Source organism: Panthera uncia (assembly GCF_023721935.1).
Source record: "Panthera uncia isolate 11264 chromosome A1 unlocalized genomic scaffold, Puncia_PCG_1.0 HiC_scaffold_17, whole genome shotgun sequence".
Taxonomy (NCBI): Eukaryota; Metazoa; Chordata; class Mammalia; order Carnivora; family Felidae; genus Panthera; species Panthera uncia.
This window is the reverse complement of record NW_026057577.1, coordinates 25,091,936-25,106,516: the sequence shown is the minus strand read 5'-3', so window position 1 is coordinate 25,106,516 and position 14,581 is coordinate 25,091,936. Positions and strand designations below refer to the sequence as shown.

The window sequence follows — 14,581 nt, the reverse complement described above, 5'->3', positions numbered from 1 at the left end:
TTTTCCATTAGATCTCTTTCCTGCCTTGTGGAAGATTAGTTGGCCGTGTATTTGTGGGTCTTTTTCTGGTTTCTGTATTCTGTTCCATTGATGTGAAAAGATGCTCAACATTACTCATCATTAGGGAAATACAAATCAAAACCATAATGAGATACCATCTCACACCTGTCAGAATGGCTAAAATTAATTCAGGAAACAACAGATGTTGTCAAGGATGCAGAGAAAGGGGAACCCTTTTGTACTGTTGGTAGGAATGCAAACTGGTGCAGCCACTGTGGAAAACAGTATGGGGGTTCCTCAAAAAATTAAAAATAGACCTACCCTACGACCCAGCAATTGTACTGCTAGCAATCTATGCAGAGGATACAAAAGTGCTGATTTGAAGGGACATAGGCACCCCGATGTTTATAGCAGCACTATCAACAGTAGCTAAATCACGGAAGAAGCCCAAATGTCCATCAACTGACAGATGGATAATGAAGATGTGGTGTGTGTGCGTGCGTGTGCGCGCGCGCGCGCACACACACACACACAGGAATATTACTCAGCATTGAGAAAGAGTGGAATCTTGCCATTTGCAACAATGTGGATGGAACTAGAGGGTATTATGCTAAGTGAAATAAGAGAAGGGCAGATATTATGATTTCACTCATATGTGGAATTTGAGAAACATGACAGATGAACATAGGGGAAGGGAAGGAAAAATAAGATAAAAACAGAGGGAAGCAAGCCATAAGAGACTCTTAAATACAGAGAACAAACTTAGGGTTGCTGGAGGGGAGGTGGGTGAATGGGGGCATGGGCTAAAAGGGTGATGGGCATTAAGGAGGGCACTTTTTGGGAAGAGCACTGGGTGTCATATGTAAGAGATGAATCACTAGGTTCTTTTACTCCTGAAGCCAAGACTACACTGTATGTTAACTAACTTGGATTAAAAAAAAATGGAATAGTAAAGCTGAAACAGAGGCACATATGATATCAGATTCTTGGACTACCTGCCAGACCTAGTAAATGAAGAACTGGGGCTAGGATGAGATGTTAGTGGACCACAGTGATGGATTCTGCAGGGACCGTATCAAAACTCTGGCTAGCAAGGGTCTGAGGGATACCCAAAGTCAGAAGCAACAGGAGGTAGTAAGGAGTTTACTCAAAACTAGAAAAATTCTCAAAAGATTCCATTAATTGTAAATGTTCCTAAAGACTTTTCAGGTGTTTTATTAGCTAAGGTTCTAATACCTGTAGCTCTTTATTAGCTTTTCTTTTAGGAAGGAAGGAAAAGGAAAGATGTATTTCACTGTATTTTGGATGCTTAAAAAATACTGATGATAAAAGTGCTAATTTTTAAGAATTAAACACTAAAGTAGAAATTAGAGATCCTGTATTGGAATCACTGATTTTAGCTGTAGTCTTCTCACTTTATTCATGTTTTCTAATTTTTTATTGATGGTTCTTAGGACAGATACTTTGTACTAAAAGCATAAAGTAATTTTATTTCTATTATTCTGAGTAATTTATGGACAGGAGTAATACAGTTCATTTATAATGTGTGAACTGAAGATATTTTTTGTATATTTGGTGGATTCTTTTTCCTTTTTTGTCTTTTTTTTCTGCCAGAAGTTTCAAAACTAATGTCAGGTCCAAGATATGAGGGGAAACTTTACAATTTAAGTTTGGGTCAGTAATCTTTTTCTGTAAAGGCCTTAATAGTAAATAATTTTAGCTTTGTTGGCCAGACAGTATGTCTGGTTTCTTAGCTCTACCATTGTAACATTAAAGCAGCCATACACAGTACATATATGAATGGGCATGGCTGTGTTCCAGTAAAACTTTATTTACAAAAACAGGCAGCAGTCTGGCTTTAGCCCTCAGTGTATAGTTTGCCAACCCCTGATCTAAATGATTAGGTACTTTATAGTCCTATTACGAATACTTAAAACTTAAAAAACTGTTAGACGCTTTAAATTTCATTGTATAAAATGAATTTGCAGTTTATTGTTTCTCTTCCCTTAGGCTGCAAGACAGTCTTGAATTCATCAATCAAGACAACAGTACATTGAAGGCTGATAGTAACACAGTTATTAATGGACTACTTGGAAATATAGGTAAATTATTTCTTTGGTTTTATAAGTTTTAAATAAGGTTAACACTATAACAGGGATTTGCACTTACTTCTTAATAATGTAGATCTTTTATAAGACCACAGAGTTTGACATACTAGAAGTGGAAAAGGCATTTAAATTGCAAATATGTATAACATTTGTATTATTTGAAAACATAATTTTTATATATTTGAATATTTATTTTGTATATGAAAAAAGAAAACTTAAAGATATATCTGATTATCTGATTTGTTTTTTGTTTTTAACTTTGATGCATCTTTGAAAGGCACTGTTACTGATATAAAAAGTCTTTACCAGCTTTTTTGAATATTTCAGCTGAGGAAGACTATTATTATACTTTGTCCCTTGTCTCTTCCGTAACCATAGAAGTAATTTTAAAATGGTGCTCATTTTGTGACCTGAATTCACATAAATGGGCAGATATTCAAATGTGATGTTCCTTAAAAGATTTATTAAAGTAACAGCTTATTTAATAATTCAGATAGTTGATTGTTATTGTTATTTAATTTCAACAGACTGTTCCTAAAAGTTCTTGCCATTTGTTTTACCCTAGAAAGCTCATCTGAGTTGCTGCTGACCATATTTCTGGTGCATAAAATATTATAGTATCCCAGAATGTGGACAGCATTTAGACTAGGAGAAATATTTCTCTTACTCTCTATTTAGTGAGAATTTTTATTTGGAATTAATTTTAATAAATATTAGTTATATATATATATAAGTAGAAAAGGATTTCTTCCAACTTGAACCGTATTGTATTCTATTATTTTTCATAATTCCTGTTTATTCAAATGAGCAACCATTTATTTAGTACATAGTATGGGCTAGTTACAGTGACAGGCATGTACTTTAGAAAGCTTGCATATTTTTTAGAAAAATAGAGTAGTTCTGCTTTTTCTTAACTCACTTGATTATTTTATTGGTTTTAAGAAAGTAAAAATGTGACAGGGAAATAAATGAATCTTTTTTCCTTATAATTTGACACTTTTCAAAGCTTAAGATTTTAATTAAAAGCTGTTTATTTTAATAATACAAATCTATTATCACTTATAAATGGTAAATTACCTTATAGATGCTAGATATACTCATCTTCTCTGTTTTAATGTAGGATAGGAAATTAATCCATTTAACAAAGTATAGACTTTAAATAATGAGTGACTTTAACTTGCACATTTATAATTGTGAATTAAGGATATTTGAGGACCATCTCTTATTTTCTTTACATTTTTAGTTAATCAACAAATACTTATCAAGCACCTATTACCTGCTAAGGACTCTGCTAGGCCCTAAGGATACAGTGGTAAACCAGACACAATTCCTGCCTCAGCGTATTTGGTAATTATAGTTAGTGGGAATCACACAAATAATACAACAATTACAGTATACTACAGTTAATTTTTGGACATGTTAAAGAGCACATGTGGTAGAAATGAGGAGAAGTACCTAATTCAGTCCTAGAGAGTCCCAGAAGACTTCCTTGGAGAAGTGAGACTTAACCTTGAAGGATTAGCCTTATGTTTAGATAGAAATGTTCTAGGAAAAAGCATAATAGTATTTGCAAAGGCCTAGGAGCAAGAGATAATGGCATGAAGAAAGAATGTGTATAAATCAGTGTTGATGGAGCCAAGAATAGGAGTAAAGGAGGTTAAATCAAGAAGTAGGAGGTAGATCACAGAAGGCACTGTGGGACTTACTGAGCAATTTGGATATAGGCTGTAAGCAGTTGGGTAGCAGTGAGGGTATGTATGTTAGTTTGGGTGCTCCGCCTGTTTTTTAACAGGTGCCAAGACATGATTAAACATGCAAGGATATTATTAGGGGAAATGACTATGTGAGAGAAAAAGAGGAAGGAACTGGGAAAGGTTGAGAAAGCCCTCAGATTGTGATACAAATGTTGACCCCAAATGAAAGAGAATAGAAGATTAAATGGAAGTGTCCTATCCTACCATGCAATCCAAGGAAGGTTTGGTAAGGCCATTGACAAGTCTTTGAGTCAAAGTTTGGTGTCAAAAGTGACCCACGTATTGCCAAAATGTGCCTGTCTTACTATTCCTCCTGTGTTCAGTTACTGACTAGGAGCAGCCTATGGGATATGTGGCCTTGCTCAAACATCACAATAGATTTCAGAATGCAGTAGCTTGAGGTACTTAGTCAATTATAGTCCTTACAGCTGGAGGTCTTTGCAATGTATTCTCAAGGCCACCACAGAGGAGTTGTCAGGATATAGAAATATGATTGGATTAGATTTATATCTGTAAGAGTATTGATTGCAGTGGGAAAGGATTCAAGTGAACCAATGGGATTGAAGAAAAGATCTATATAAGAAGGCTGCTTATGATAATCCAAGTGACAGAGAAGGAGACCTAGAGTAAGATTGTGCCAGTGAGGTAGAGTGTTTTTGAGGGGTTCATGATGGGAAATAGAGTGGATAGGACTTGACTTGGTAATTAGATGGAGTGGGGGAGGAAAAAGGAGGAAGCAAGGGTGGCACTTTGCTATCTGGTTGTATAAGTGCTTGGGTATTAGTGCCATTTATTGGGAGAATCAGAAGAAATTAAGAATTGGTGATTTTAGGTTTAGGTATATTGGAATGGAGGTATTGGTTGAGTGTTCAAGTAAAGATATCCATTATGGTTAGTTAGTTAGTAGATGTGGTAGATGCTGTAACGTAAAAATCCATGGATGTATAATAACTTTAAAGCAATAGGGGTTTTTTTTCAGCCATGTGGAGTTCGAAAGGGTGTTCATCATTGATTAACACTTTTTCTCCAAGCAATGTTTTAGAGTTCCTTCCTTCTTAGAATTCTACCTTCTTCATTGTGTGGTTTCCAAGGTTGTGCTCAGCTGCACTAAGCCAGTGGAAAGGAATTGAGAATGGAAAAGGCACTCGATTTCATAATTAACCTCAGCCTAAACGTGACATACATCAGTTTTGTTGACATTCCATTAGTGGTAACTAATCACATGGCCTCACATACGTATAAGGAGATTTGAGAAATATGATCCCTAGCTGGGCAGCTGCTTCCCACAAACTACTTGATACAGTAGAAGGGAGAACACAGTTCTTTGTTAGACAGTTAGCTGTGTCTGCCATGAATTATGAATCATTAGCATGTAAATGGTAAGTAAAAGCATGAGAATGAATGAGATGACCTAGGAACTGTTAAAGAATGAGAAGGCAAGATTGTTGAAGAAGAAACCCTTGGAAATGCTGGGTTAAAGACAGAGTAGGTGAAGAGAAACACATAAAGAAGATTAAGAAAAAAACTTAGTATGTTATCATTGGGAACTGTGAGGGGAAAGTTCAAAGTGTAATTTAACATCACATATGCTATAAGGTAATATAAGATAGTATGGACTGCATTAATCAATAAGAAGGCTTTTAGTGGCCTACTTGAGCAGTTTCAGTGGGGAGAATAGAAGCCAGAGTTGAGGAGAGACTCAGAGGTTAGACTTTTTTCCAAGATTTAATCAGTGACTCTTTTTGGTCTCAAGACCCCTTTACACACTTAGAAATTATTGAGGACCACAGAGAGTTTTTGTTTTTGTGGGTTACGTTTGTTGATATATACTGTATTAAAAATTGAAACAAGATTTTTAAACATTTATTAATTTATTAAAAAATACTAACATCCTTTTTCATGTTAATGTAAATATGTTGTGAAATGATTGTTTTCCAAGTAAAATTAATGAAGAACAGTGGCATTGTTTTACATTTTTGCAAATCTCTTTAATTTCTGGCTTAATAGAATATTGCCTGTATTCTCCTGCCTGCTTCAACTTGTAATATGTTGTTTTAGTTGAAGTGTATTAAGAAAATCTAGTTTTACACAGACTCCCTGAAAGGTTGCAGGGACCCAAGGAGTCCTTAGGCCACATTTTAAGAACTATTGAACTATTATATAGGATTAGATATATGGAGAGAATAATTTTGTCTGTGTTTAAATATTGATGGAATAGATTATAAGGAGGGTAAGGTTAGAGATAGAAGTGGTACTTACTCGGTAAAGCAAGGTTTTTGAAGGTACTATCTGACATAGAAGAATTTGCTTTGGAAGGGAGGGAGGAGCTTCCCAGGATTTTTCACTGAATAAGTTCCTAGCACACAGTAAGACTTGAATAATGTTTCCTGTTGTTACTGCTCTGGCATCAAGGAGGCAGGTGGGTCAGTGTTTAAGTTTGGAGATAGGGGGGTAGGAAAGGAAGAGTTCCTGTCTGGTGAAATCTGTGTGTGTGCGCACATACGCATCTGCATCTGCATACTTGTGAGAGACAAAGTCGCATATCCTGAGAGTAAGGAAGGAGGTGCTAGGTAAAGAAGGAGTTTAAAGACATTAGATAAGTTTTGAAGTGACTAGAGAAGGATTGCCTTCACATGCACTATAATTTTAGAAATTTTTGTTACAGAAAAATATCTATTAGCAAATTTGAAAAATACATTTGTTTCTTTTTAGAACAGAAAGCCCCCTATTCTTTCCTAGGTAAACCTCCTAGGTGACTCTTTAGGCCATCTTGATTAAGCATAACAGGTGACTCAGCTGCTTGCTTCCTGGCTATAATGTTGCCCCTTTGGGGTCTTTAGACACTGTTATCTTCATTTGGTCCAGTGTGTGGCAGCCATGCTTTGTGGACAGCTGGGAGTCTGGCCCTAATGGGTGCGTTGGTGTTCCTCCTTCCATTGTGGCTGACCCTTGGGTTAGGAACTTTGGTTTCTTCCAAAGTTAGTTACTTTGTAGCTTTACTAGGTTAGGGAAAAACAAGTTTCATACCTGTTTTGCCAGTAAATCTCTTTTCTGCTTTGTTGTATGTTGTGTTCTCTTTCTTCAGCCAAGCACTTAGGTGGTTTTCTCCTTATGACAGTGGCAGGAGAATGCTGTAGTCTTAAAACTGACTTTTTAAAAGATAAATTTATTTGGCAAATATCACATTTTATAGATAACGTTACTGTGCTTTTTTGAATCTTTAAAAACGTTGTTTTAGGTTAGAAAAGATTGAACATTTAAAAAACTTTACCTTGTATAGTGGAAGGTTATTTTTATTATTATATATACAGATTTATTAGTAAATAGGCATGAAATTGTTACGTTTGACATCAGCTGTGACCAGAAGAAAACCATCCTGTTTCGAAGAAGGGAACCCTGTTTGAATTATTCTTACTTAGTTTAAAAGTTTCCATCCATATCTCTTGCTGTGCGTTTGTGCTGCCTAAGCTCACCCTTTATTCCTGACGCTTTACGGCTTCTCTAACAGCCTTCTTTCATATGTATTTTACGTTTTTGCCATGTAGGTCTTTCACAGTTCTGCAGCCCCAGGCGGGCATTCTCTGAACAGGGTCCGCTCCGCCTGATCAGGAGCGCCTCTTTCTTTGCAGGTTTGCGATGTGCTGTGTGGGTAGACTAGTTGGTGTGCCCCAGTGGCTAGAATCTGTAGTTTAGCTGTGGAAACAAGAGAGTAGATAAATGCATTTGGGGAGGGTGTAGTTAAGAAAACATTTTTGAGCTGAGAACTTAATTCCTTTTCACTGAATATGTTCTTAAAAGTTTCCAGAAACTTTCAGCTATCAGTGGAATTGACATTTTCATGAAACTTTAGTTTGTTATTTCATATCTCATTATGTAATAAAGATTTTAACTTTAGAATCCTAAACCAAATTTTACTATGAACATTATTTCTTATAACAGCTAGAATTTCTAATTTGACACTCTCTTGTTTCCATGGTTGAGTAGCTTTTGTACTCATAGTTCACCAATTGCAGAAAATATCCTATCTTATTATTTTAAAATTTCTGATCTACATTATTTCATAAGAACGATTTTTCTTGGAGCTAAGATTTAGATGAACAAGCACCATTATATTGATCTGTAAAAGGCGTATGTGAGTGTATTTGTTTATATCATTACATTGATGATTATAGTGTATGTTCATGCCTCTGTATTCAGGGAGTTGTATCTGACTTCTTGTTTTAATTGATATTTATATTGCTTATAAATATGAGGCAGGAACAGTACAAATTTATTACAGAAAATTTTAAAATAGGCAAAAAAATATATATTAGCCATTGTGTCAGCTAGAATTAATCTTTACAAAAAACAAAATTGGGATCATACTATTCCAATTGTTTTCTTAAAATTTTTATTATGAAGAAATTTTAAACATACATTAATATAGGCAGAATAGTAAAGCAAACCATTGTATACCCATCACTTACTGCCAGGACCATCATTCTTATTGTTTAGTAGCATGCTTTTTGGTCATTTAATAGTGTATTGTGAATATCTTCCTTTTAGTCTTCCTTTGCTTCTTTAGATATTGTATCATTTTCATATTATATTTCAAATCTTCACATAGATCTTAAAGCTTGTTCAACTGAGTACTAGCTCTTGGTGTTGGGTTTGTGCCATGCTATTGAAAAATATAAAGGAATGCAATAAGATAAGCATGATTTCATTTGCTATATACAAGGAACGGCATCACCCTGAATAGCAGTATGTGTTATAACTGACAGTTTTGTCTTAATTCACAGTTCACAGCAATCCGATGGACATGCCTGGAAGAGAGCTGAATGAAGACAGAGACAGTGGCATAGCACGCTCTGGTAATGTCATTTTATGTATCAGTCTAGTTTTTTTTGAGATCACTATTAGTCAGCATTGATTTTTATTTTTGCCTTTATCATCCAATTTAATGCACATAGTTTGTTAGTGTTGAGATTAACCTTATAAGAGAATTGTGGCAACAGAGAAATATTTTTATTTTGTTTTATTTTATTTTGTTTTGTTTTGTTTTATTATTAATTTATTTATTTTTAGAGAGAAAGAGTGCACGAGCTGGGGAGAGGGGCAGAGGGAGGGAGAATGCCAAGCAGGCTCCACACTCAGCATGGAGCCTGATGTGGGGCTCAGTCCCACAGCCCTGGGTTCATGACCTGGGCTGAAATCAAGAGTTGGGTGATCAACTAACTGAGCCACCCAGACGCCCTGAGAAATACTTTAAAGTTAGAATTTTCATGTTTACTGTGACATGTACCTGGTGGAGTACCACCTGAATGAATGCACATTGGTTTAGGCTTAGCCAGTACACGAAAAAAATATTAATCAAGAGACTCCTTAAATAGCATAGTAGAAAAAATACATTTGCTCCTATCTGCTTGCTGTTAACTAGTGTTTTAAGTTTCAGACTGTCTCTTGCCCAGAAAAGCTTAGGCATTTTGAACAATACTATACATACTGTTTTCAAATTCAGACTGTCTCTTGCCCAGAAAAGCTTAGGCATTTTGAACAATACTATACATACTGTTTTCAAATATGGACTGACAAACTTCTGTCTGACAAACTTTTATTGCAATATGGTAGAGATGAAAAAAAAAAGAAAGCTCACATTCTACCTTTGAGGATCACAGAATCTACTGAGAAAGGAGTCAGGAAAATTGTCCTACATTGTGTGATATGTTCTGTGATAGACCTGAGCAAAGAGGTTTGGAGAATGGGAACGTAACTTAGCCTGGGCCAGCAGCAGGGGGCCAGTAATGCTTTGCAGAGAGATAATACTTGAGTTGTATCTTGAGAAGTGGGAGTTACCCAGCCTAAGGCATGATATAAGTAAGGGCTTTCCAGGTAAAAGGAAAAGAGTTTGTCAGGGCCCAGAGTTAGAATAAATGAAAGGAGTATCTTAGGCTTGCATTATTGTAAGATATGAGAAACTTTATTCACTGTAGTCTGTCCCTATGAGCTGTCACATTATACGGTTTTGCTGTCTAAATTGTTTATAATTCAGTTTTGAGTATAGATGGGAAGTCCAAATTTACCAATACTATAATCCCTAGGTATGAATTAGAATAACATGGTTTCCAAAAAAAAAAATAAGTTCACACAACTGAACTCTACTCTGAGACTCTTATGAAGCCTAGAGAAAGGCTTATTTATGCAACTATATTTGAAAAACACAACAAAATGAAAAACTCAATACCTCATTCTGATAGACAGCTAGAGTTGAGGACCGCTTCTCTAATATGAAAAATCTTCATCTTTAAATAATCTCACCTTTCCTTTCTTTCTCTTTCTTTCTTTCTTTCTTTCTTTTTGACAGAAAGTAGGATTTCTTGGTGGGCATGAATAGGAAGGGGGCAGTGCCAAGTTTTTCTTGAGTGCAGACCCTACCATTTGTCCAAGGGGCTATGATTAGGGATATATTTGATCCCATAGCCATCTGGGATGAGCCACTTTTCAGCCAGCTATCATGCCTTCAAATTCACCTGCATTAAACTTAGTAAAGTCCAACTTCTTGGAAATGCGGATCTTCTGGTGGCCAGAGAACTTGAACTTGGCCCCTTGTAGGACCTCATTCACATGCTCCTTGTTCTGCAGCTTGGTACGATGGACATGATGGCTTGGCCAGTGTGGACCCTGTCCATTCTGCCCAGGGGCTTCGAAAGGCACTCCATATACCTGTCTGGAGCTTAGATTGTAGCTAGCATGATCACCCTTCTTTTCTAATTGAGTTTTTTATTTTTGTTCTTGGGAACTAATCTAGAGTATATTTTCTTTTAATACTCATTGCTTCTGTGTAATCTCGAGATTTTAGTTTTCTCTACTGTGGCAGGAATTTGGTTCTTATTTTATCCAGGTTTCAGAGGTGATAAATTAATTTCTACACTTCATTTTCTTTAGTTTAAATTGAAGGACCAGGCTGGATTGATCTGTAAGACTTGTTCAAGCATTAAATTCACATACTCCTTTTAAATTAATTGTGTATTTTCTTCTTTTCCCAAAATAGGGTTATTTTTAATACCAGCATTTATTAACACATAGCTCTTCCAAATTTAGGTTAGCATTTGATTTTTCATTGAATCCATACCCAAGTTAGTTATACATACCCAATCTAGACTACAAAGTTTTAGAATACAATGGTAAAAATGTGGTCTTTTCAAGAAAGTAGTTTAGAATTAATGCATTGATGGTTCAGATAGTTGTATGGCACATAAAGTTCTTGATCATTAAATTTGTTAGTGAGAATTGAAATGAACAGATCTTCATAATGACAGTCTTAGTTTTCACTCCTGATGTCCAAAATAATACATCATCTGATGTGTACCTTTTTATAGATGATAATAATACTTGGCAGTTTTTGATTACCTTACAAATTTTTAGCATGTGGTTGTAATCATGAAGATAGGAATATAAAATCTTTCCAAACAAATGCAAGCTCTTAATGTCTTTTCCTCTCTGGAGCCAGTATAGAGAAGGGGAGGATTCATAGCCTAAGGAAAAATGAAGGGTTGTGGCTTTTGGCACTTTTTGGAAAGAGAGGTTTGGGAAGACAATAAACCTCACAATTAGGGGATTGCAGCAATTATAATCATAATGGGTTCTGTTAGAATGTGTCTGTCACCCCTTAGAATGCTCCAGAGAGCAGTCCATAGGATTACTCTTTGGAACTTAGTAGGTGTAGTCCTGACTGTTATTAAAAGTGGCCAAACTGGGCATCTGGGTGGCTCAGTTCATTAAGCTTTTGATTCTTGATTTCAGCTCAGGTCATGGTATCATAGTTTTTGGGTTTGAGCCCAATGTCTGGTTCTGTGCTGATAGTGTGGAGCCTACTTGGGATTATTTCTCCCTCTCTCTCTGTCCCTCCCCCGCTGGTGTGTACTTGAGGGCTCTCTCTCTCTCTCTTTCTCTCTCTGGGAAAAAAAAAAAAAGTTGCCAAGCATTCAGAAGCTTGACTACCTGTACACAAGCAAATCATGAGTACTGTTGACCCTTCAATAACGCAAGGGTTTGGGGCACCAACCCTCTCCTCCAGCCCTGCACAGTAAGAAAACTTTTGACTCCCTAAAAAAATAATAGCCTTACCAATAACATAAATAGTCAATTAACATATATTTTACATATTATATGTATTATATACTATATTTTTATAATAAAAAAGCTAGAGGAAAGAACATTTTATTAAGAAAATTAAAAAGAAGAGAAAATACATTTATAATACTATACTATATTAATTGAAAAGAAAATGTATAAGTGGACCTGCACATTTCAAACCCATGTTGTTCAAGGATCAGTAGTATTTTTATTTTATTTTTATTGAAGTATAGTTTTAAGTATAGTTGTAATACACAATGTTGCATCCATTGCATCCATTTCAGGTGTACAACATAGTGATTTGACAACTCTAGATGTTACACCATGCTTACCACAAATGTAGCTACCATCTATCACCATTCAGTACTGTTACAGTACCATTGACTTTATTCCCTATGCTGTCCGTTTTATCCTTGTGACTTACTCATTCCATAACTGGAAGCTTTTATCTCCCACTCCTCTTTACCCAACTTGCCCTTCCTATCCAACAGCCTCCCTCTGGCAACCATCACTTTGTTCTCTGTGTTAATGCGTCTCTTTCTGCCTTTTGTTTTTTTAGATTCCACATGTAAGTGAAGTCTTCGGGTATTTGTCTTTCTGTGCCTGACTTATTTCACTTAGCATAATACCATCTAGTTCCATCCACATTGTCGCAGATGACAAGATCTTACTCTTTTGTATGGTTGAGCAATATTGTATGCATCTTACTTGTTCATTCATCTTTTGATGGACACTTGGGTTGCTTTTATATCTTGGCTATTGTAAATAGTGCTCCTCCTAAACTTAGGAGTGCCTATTTTTAAATTAGTGTTTTTGTTTTCTTTGAGTAAATACCCAGTGGTAGAATTAACTGGATCATATGGTATTTCTGTTTTTAGTTTTCTAAGGAGCCTCCATACTGTTTTCCATAGTGGCTGTACCAGTTTGCTTTCCCATTACATGACAGTTCTTTTCTCTCCATATCCTTGTCAACCCTTGTTATTTCTTATCTTTTTGTTTCTAGCCATTGTGACAGGTATAAGATGATGTGCTTTTAAAAGACATCATTAAATGACATTCAGGCACTTATTTTCAAATAAAACTTTTGTTCTTAAAATCTGTCTGCTGCGTTAAAACTGAATCGTATCAAACCAGCAATTGCACTACTAGGTATTTACCCAAAGAATATAAAAATACTAATTCAAAGGGATACTTGCATGTTTATACAGTTTACAATGCATGTTTATAGCAGCATTATCTACAATAGCCAAATTATGGAAACAGCCCAAGTATACATCAACTGATAAACGGATACAATATGTGGGGTGTGTGTGTGTGTGTGTGTGTGTGTGTGTATACACATACAATGGGATATTATTCAGCCATAAAAAAAATGAAATCTTGTCATTTGCAAAGACATGGATGGAGCTAGAGAGTATGCTATGTGAAGTAAGTTAGAGAAAGATCAGTATCACTTGATTTCACTCATATGTGGAATTTAAGAAACAAAACAAGTGAACAAGAGGGGAAAAAAAGGGAGGAAGGCAAACCAAGAAACACACTGTTAACTTTAGAGGACAAATTGATGCTTAGGGGGGATGGGTTAAATAGGTGATGGAGATTAAGGAATGCCCTTGTGATGAGCAAGAGGTGTTGTATGAGAGTATTCAATCTCTATATATGTGCACCTGAAACTAATATTACACTGCATGTTAACTAGCTAGAATTTAAATACAAACTTTAAGAAAAATGAAATTAAAAAATTTTTTGAAAAATGGAATCGTAGCATATTTCTTTTAATTTAGGGGCTATTTGGCTATGCTTTGGACACTTATGGCCAAAGAGATAATGCTTTGTTTTAAATGAGCCCTTTCTTCTAAAGTGGGTAGAGTGAGGGTAAGAATATAAAAAGGGGAATGTCTCAGAGTCTCTTGCCAACACACTATTGGTATATGATTCTTCTGCTCTTAGACTTTGTTCCAACAATGACGTTTTTTTTTTTAATGGAAATTTTTAAGAAGCTCATGAAACAAAATGGAAAATTTGAGTCACTACTGTTAAATTTGTTAAAAAGAGATTTATATTTTTGCTCAGTTTTTATTGACATATTTTTAAATGCTTATATTATACTTGTTTTTATTTTGACTGACAGCATCTCTCAGCAGCTTGCTTATTACACCGTTTCCCTCTCCCAACTCCTCACTTACCCGAAGTTGTGCCAGCAGTTACCAGCGACGTTGGCGACGCAGCCAAACAACAAGTTTGGAGAATGGGGTATTTCCTAGATGGTAAGTTGGAATCTTCACTTTATAATAAAGTAATAAAATTGAATAGTTCCTTAAACACAGTTCTGAAGGCTTTTTTTGTTTTTGTTTTTGTTTTTGAGCCTGGGCTTGTATTTTGTGTATTTTAAGCCTTGAAACTTTTAAAATATATTTTAAATTCAAGTTTTAAGTTTTAACCAGTATTAGGCATACAGTTCAGTGTACCTTCACATTGTTTTGCAACCATCATCACTCTTCATGGTTGGAACTTTTTTATACCCCCAAACGGTACCCATTAAACAGTTAACTCCCTGTTCCTCCTTCCCCTTAGCATCCTGTCATCCTCTGTCGATTTTTTTTT

The 14,581-nt window shown here is 35.6% G+C and overlaps 1 protein-coding gene across 3 annotated transcripts in view; it reads left to right on the top strand.

Annotated features, from left to right (window-relative positions):
* FNIP1 (folliculin interacting protein 1) overlaps positions 1 to 14,581 on the top strand; it is a 153,165-nt gene that overhangs the window by 95,435 nt on the left and 43,149 nt on the right. For 2 of the 3 annotated variants that reach the window (XM_049648466.1, XM_049648464.1), the window contains exons 6-9: positions 2,011 to 2,102; positions 7,408 to 7,491; positions 8,644 to 8,715; positions 14,109 to 14,244. In XM_049648466.1, the coding sequence (XP_049504423.1) occupies positions 2,011 to 2,102; positions 7,408 to 7,491; positions 8,644 to 8,715; positions 14,109 to 14,244 (384 nt within the window). The remainder of the gene's footprint in view (positions 1 to 2,010; positions 2,103 to 7,407; positions 7,492 to 8,643; positions 8,716 to 14,108; positions 14,245 to 14,581) is intronic. The other variant, XM_049648465.1, reaches the window with a different exon arrangement.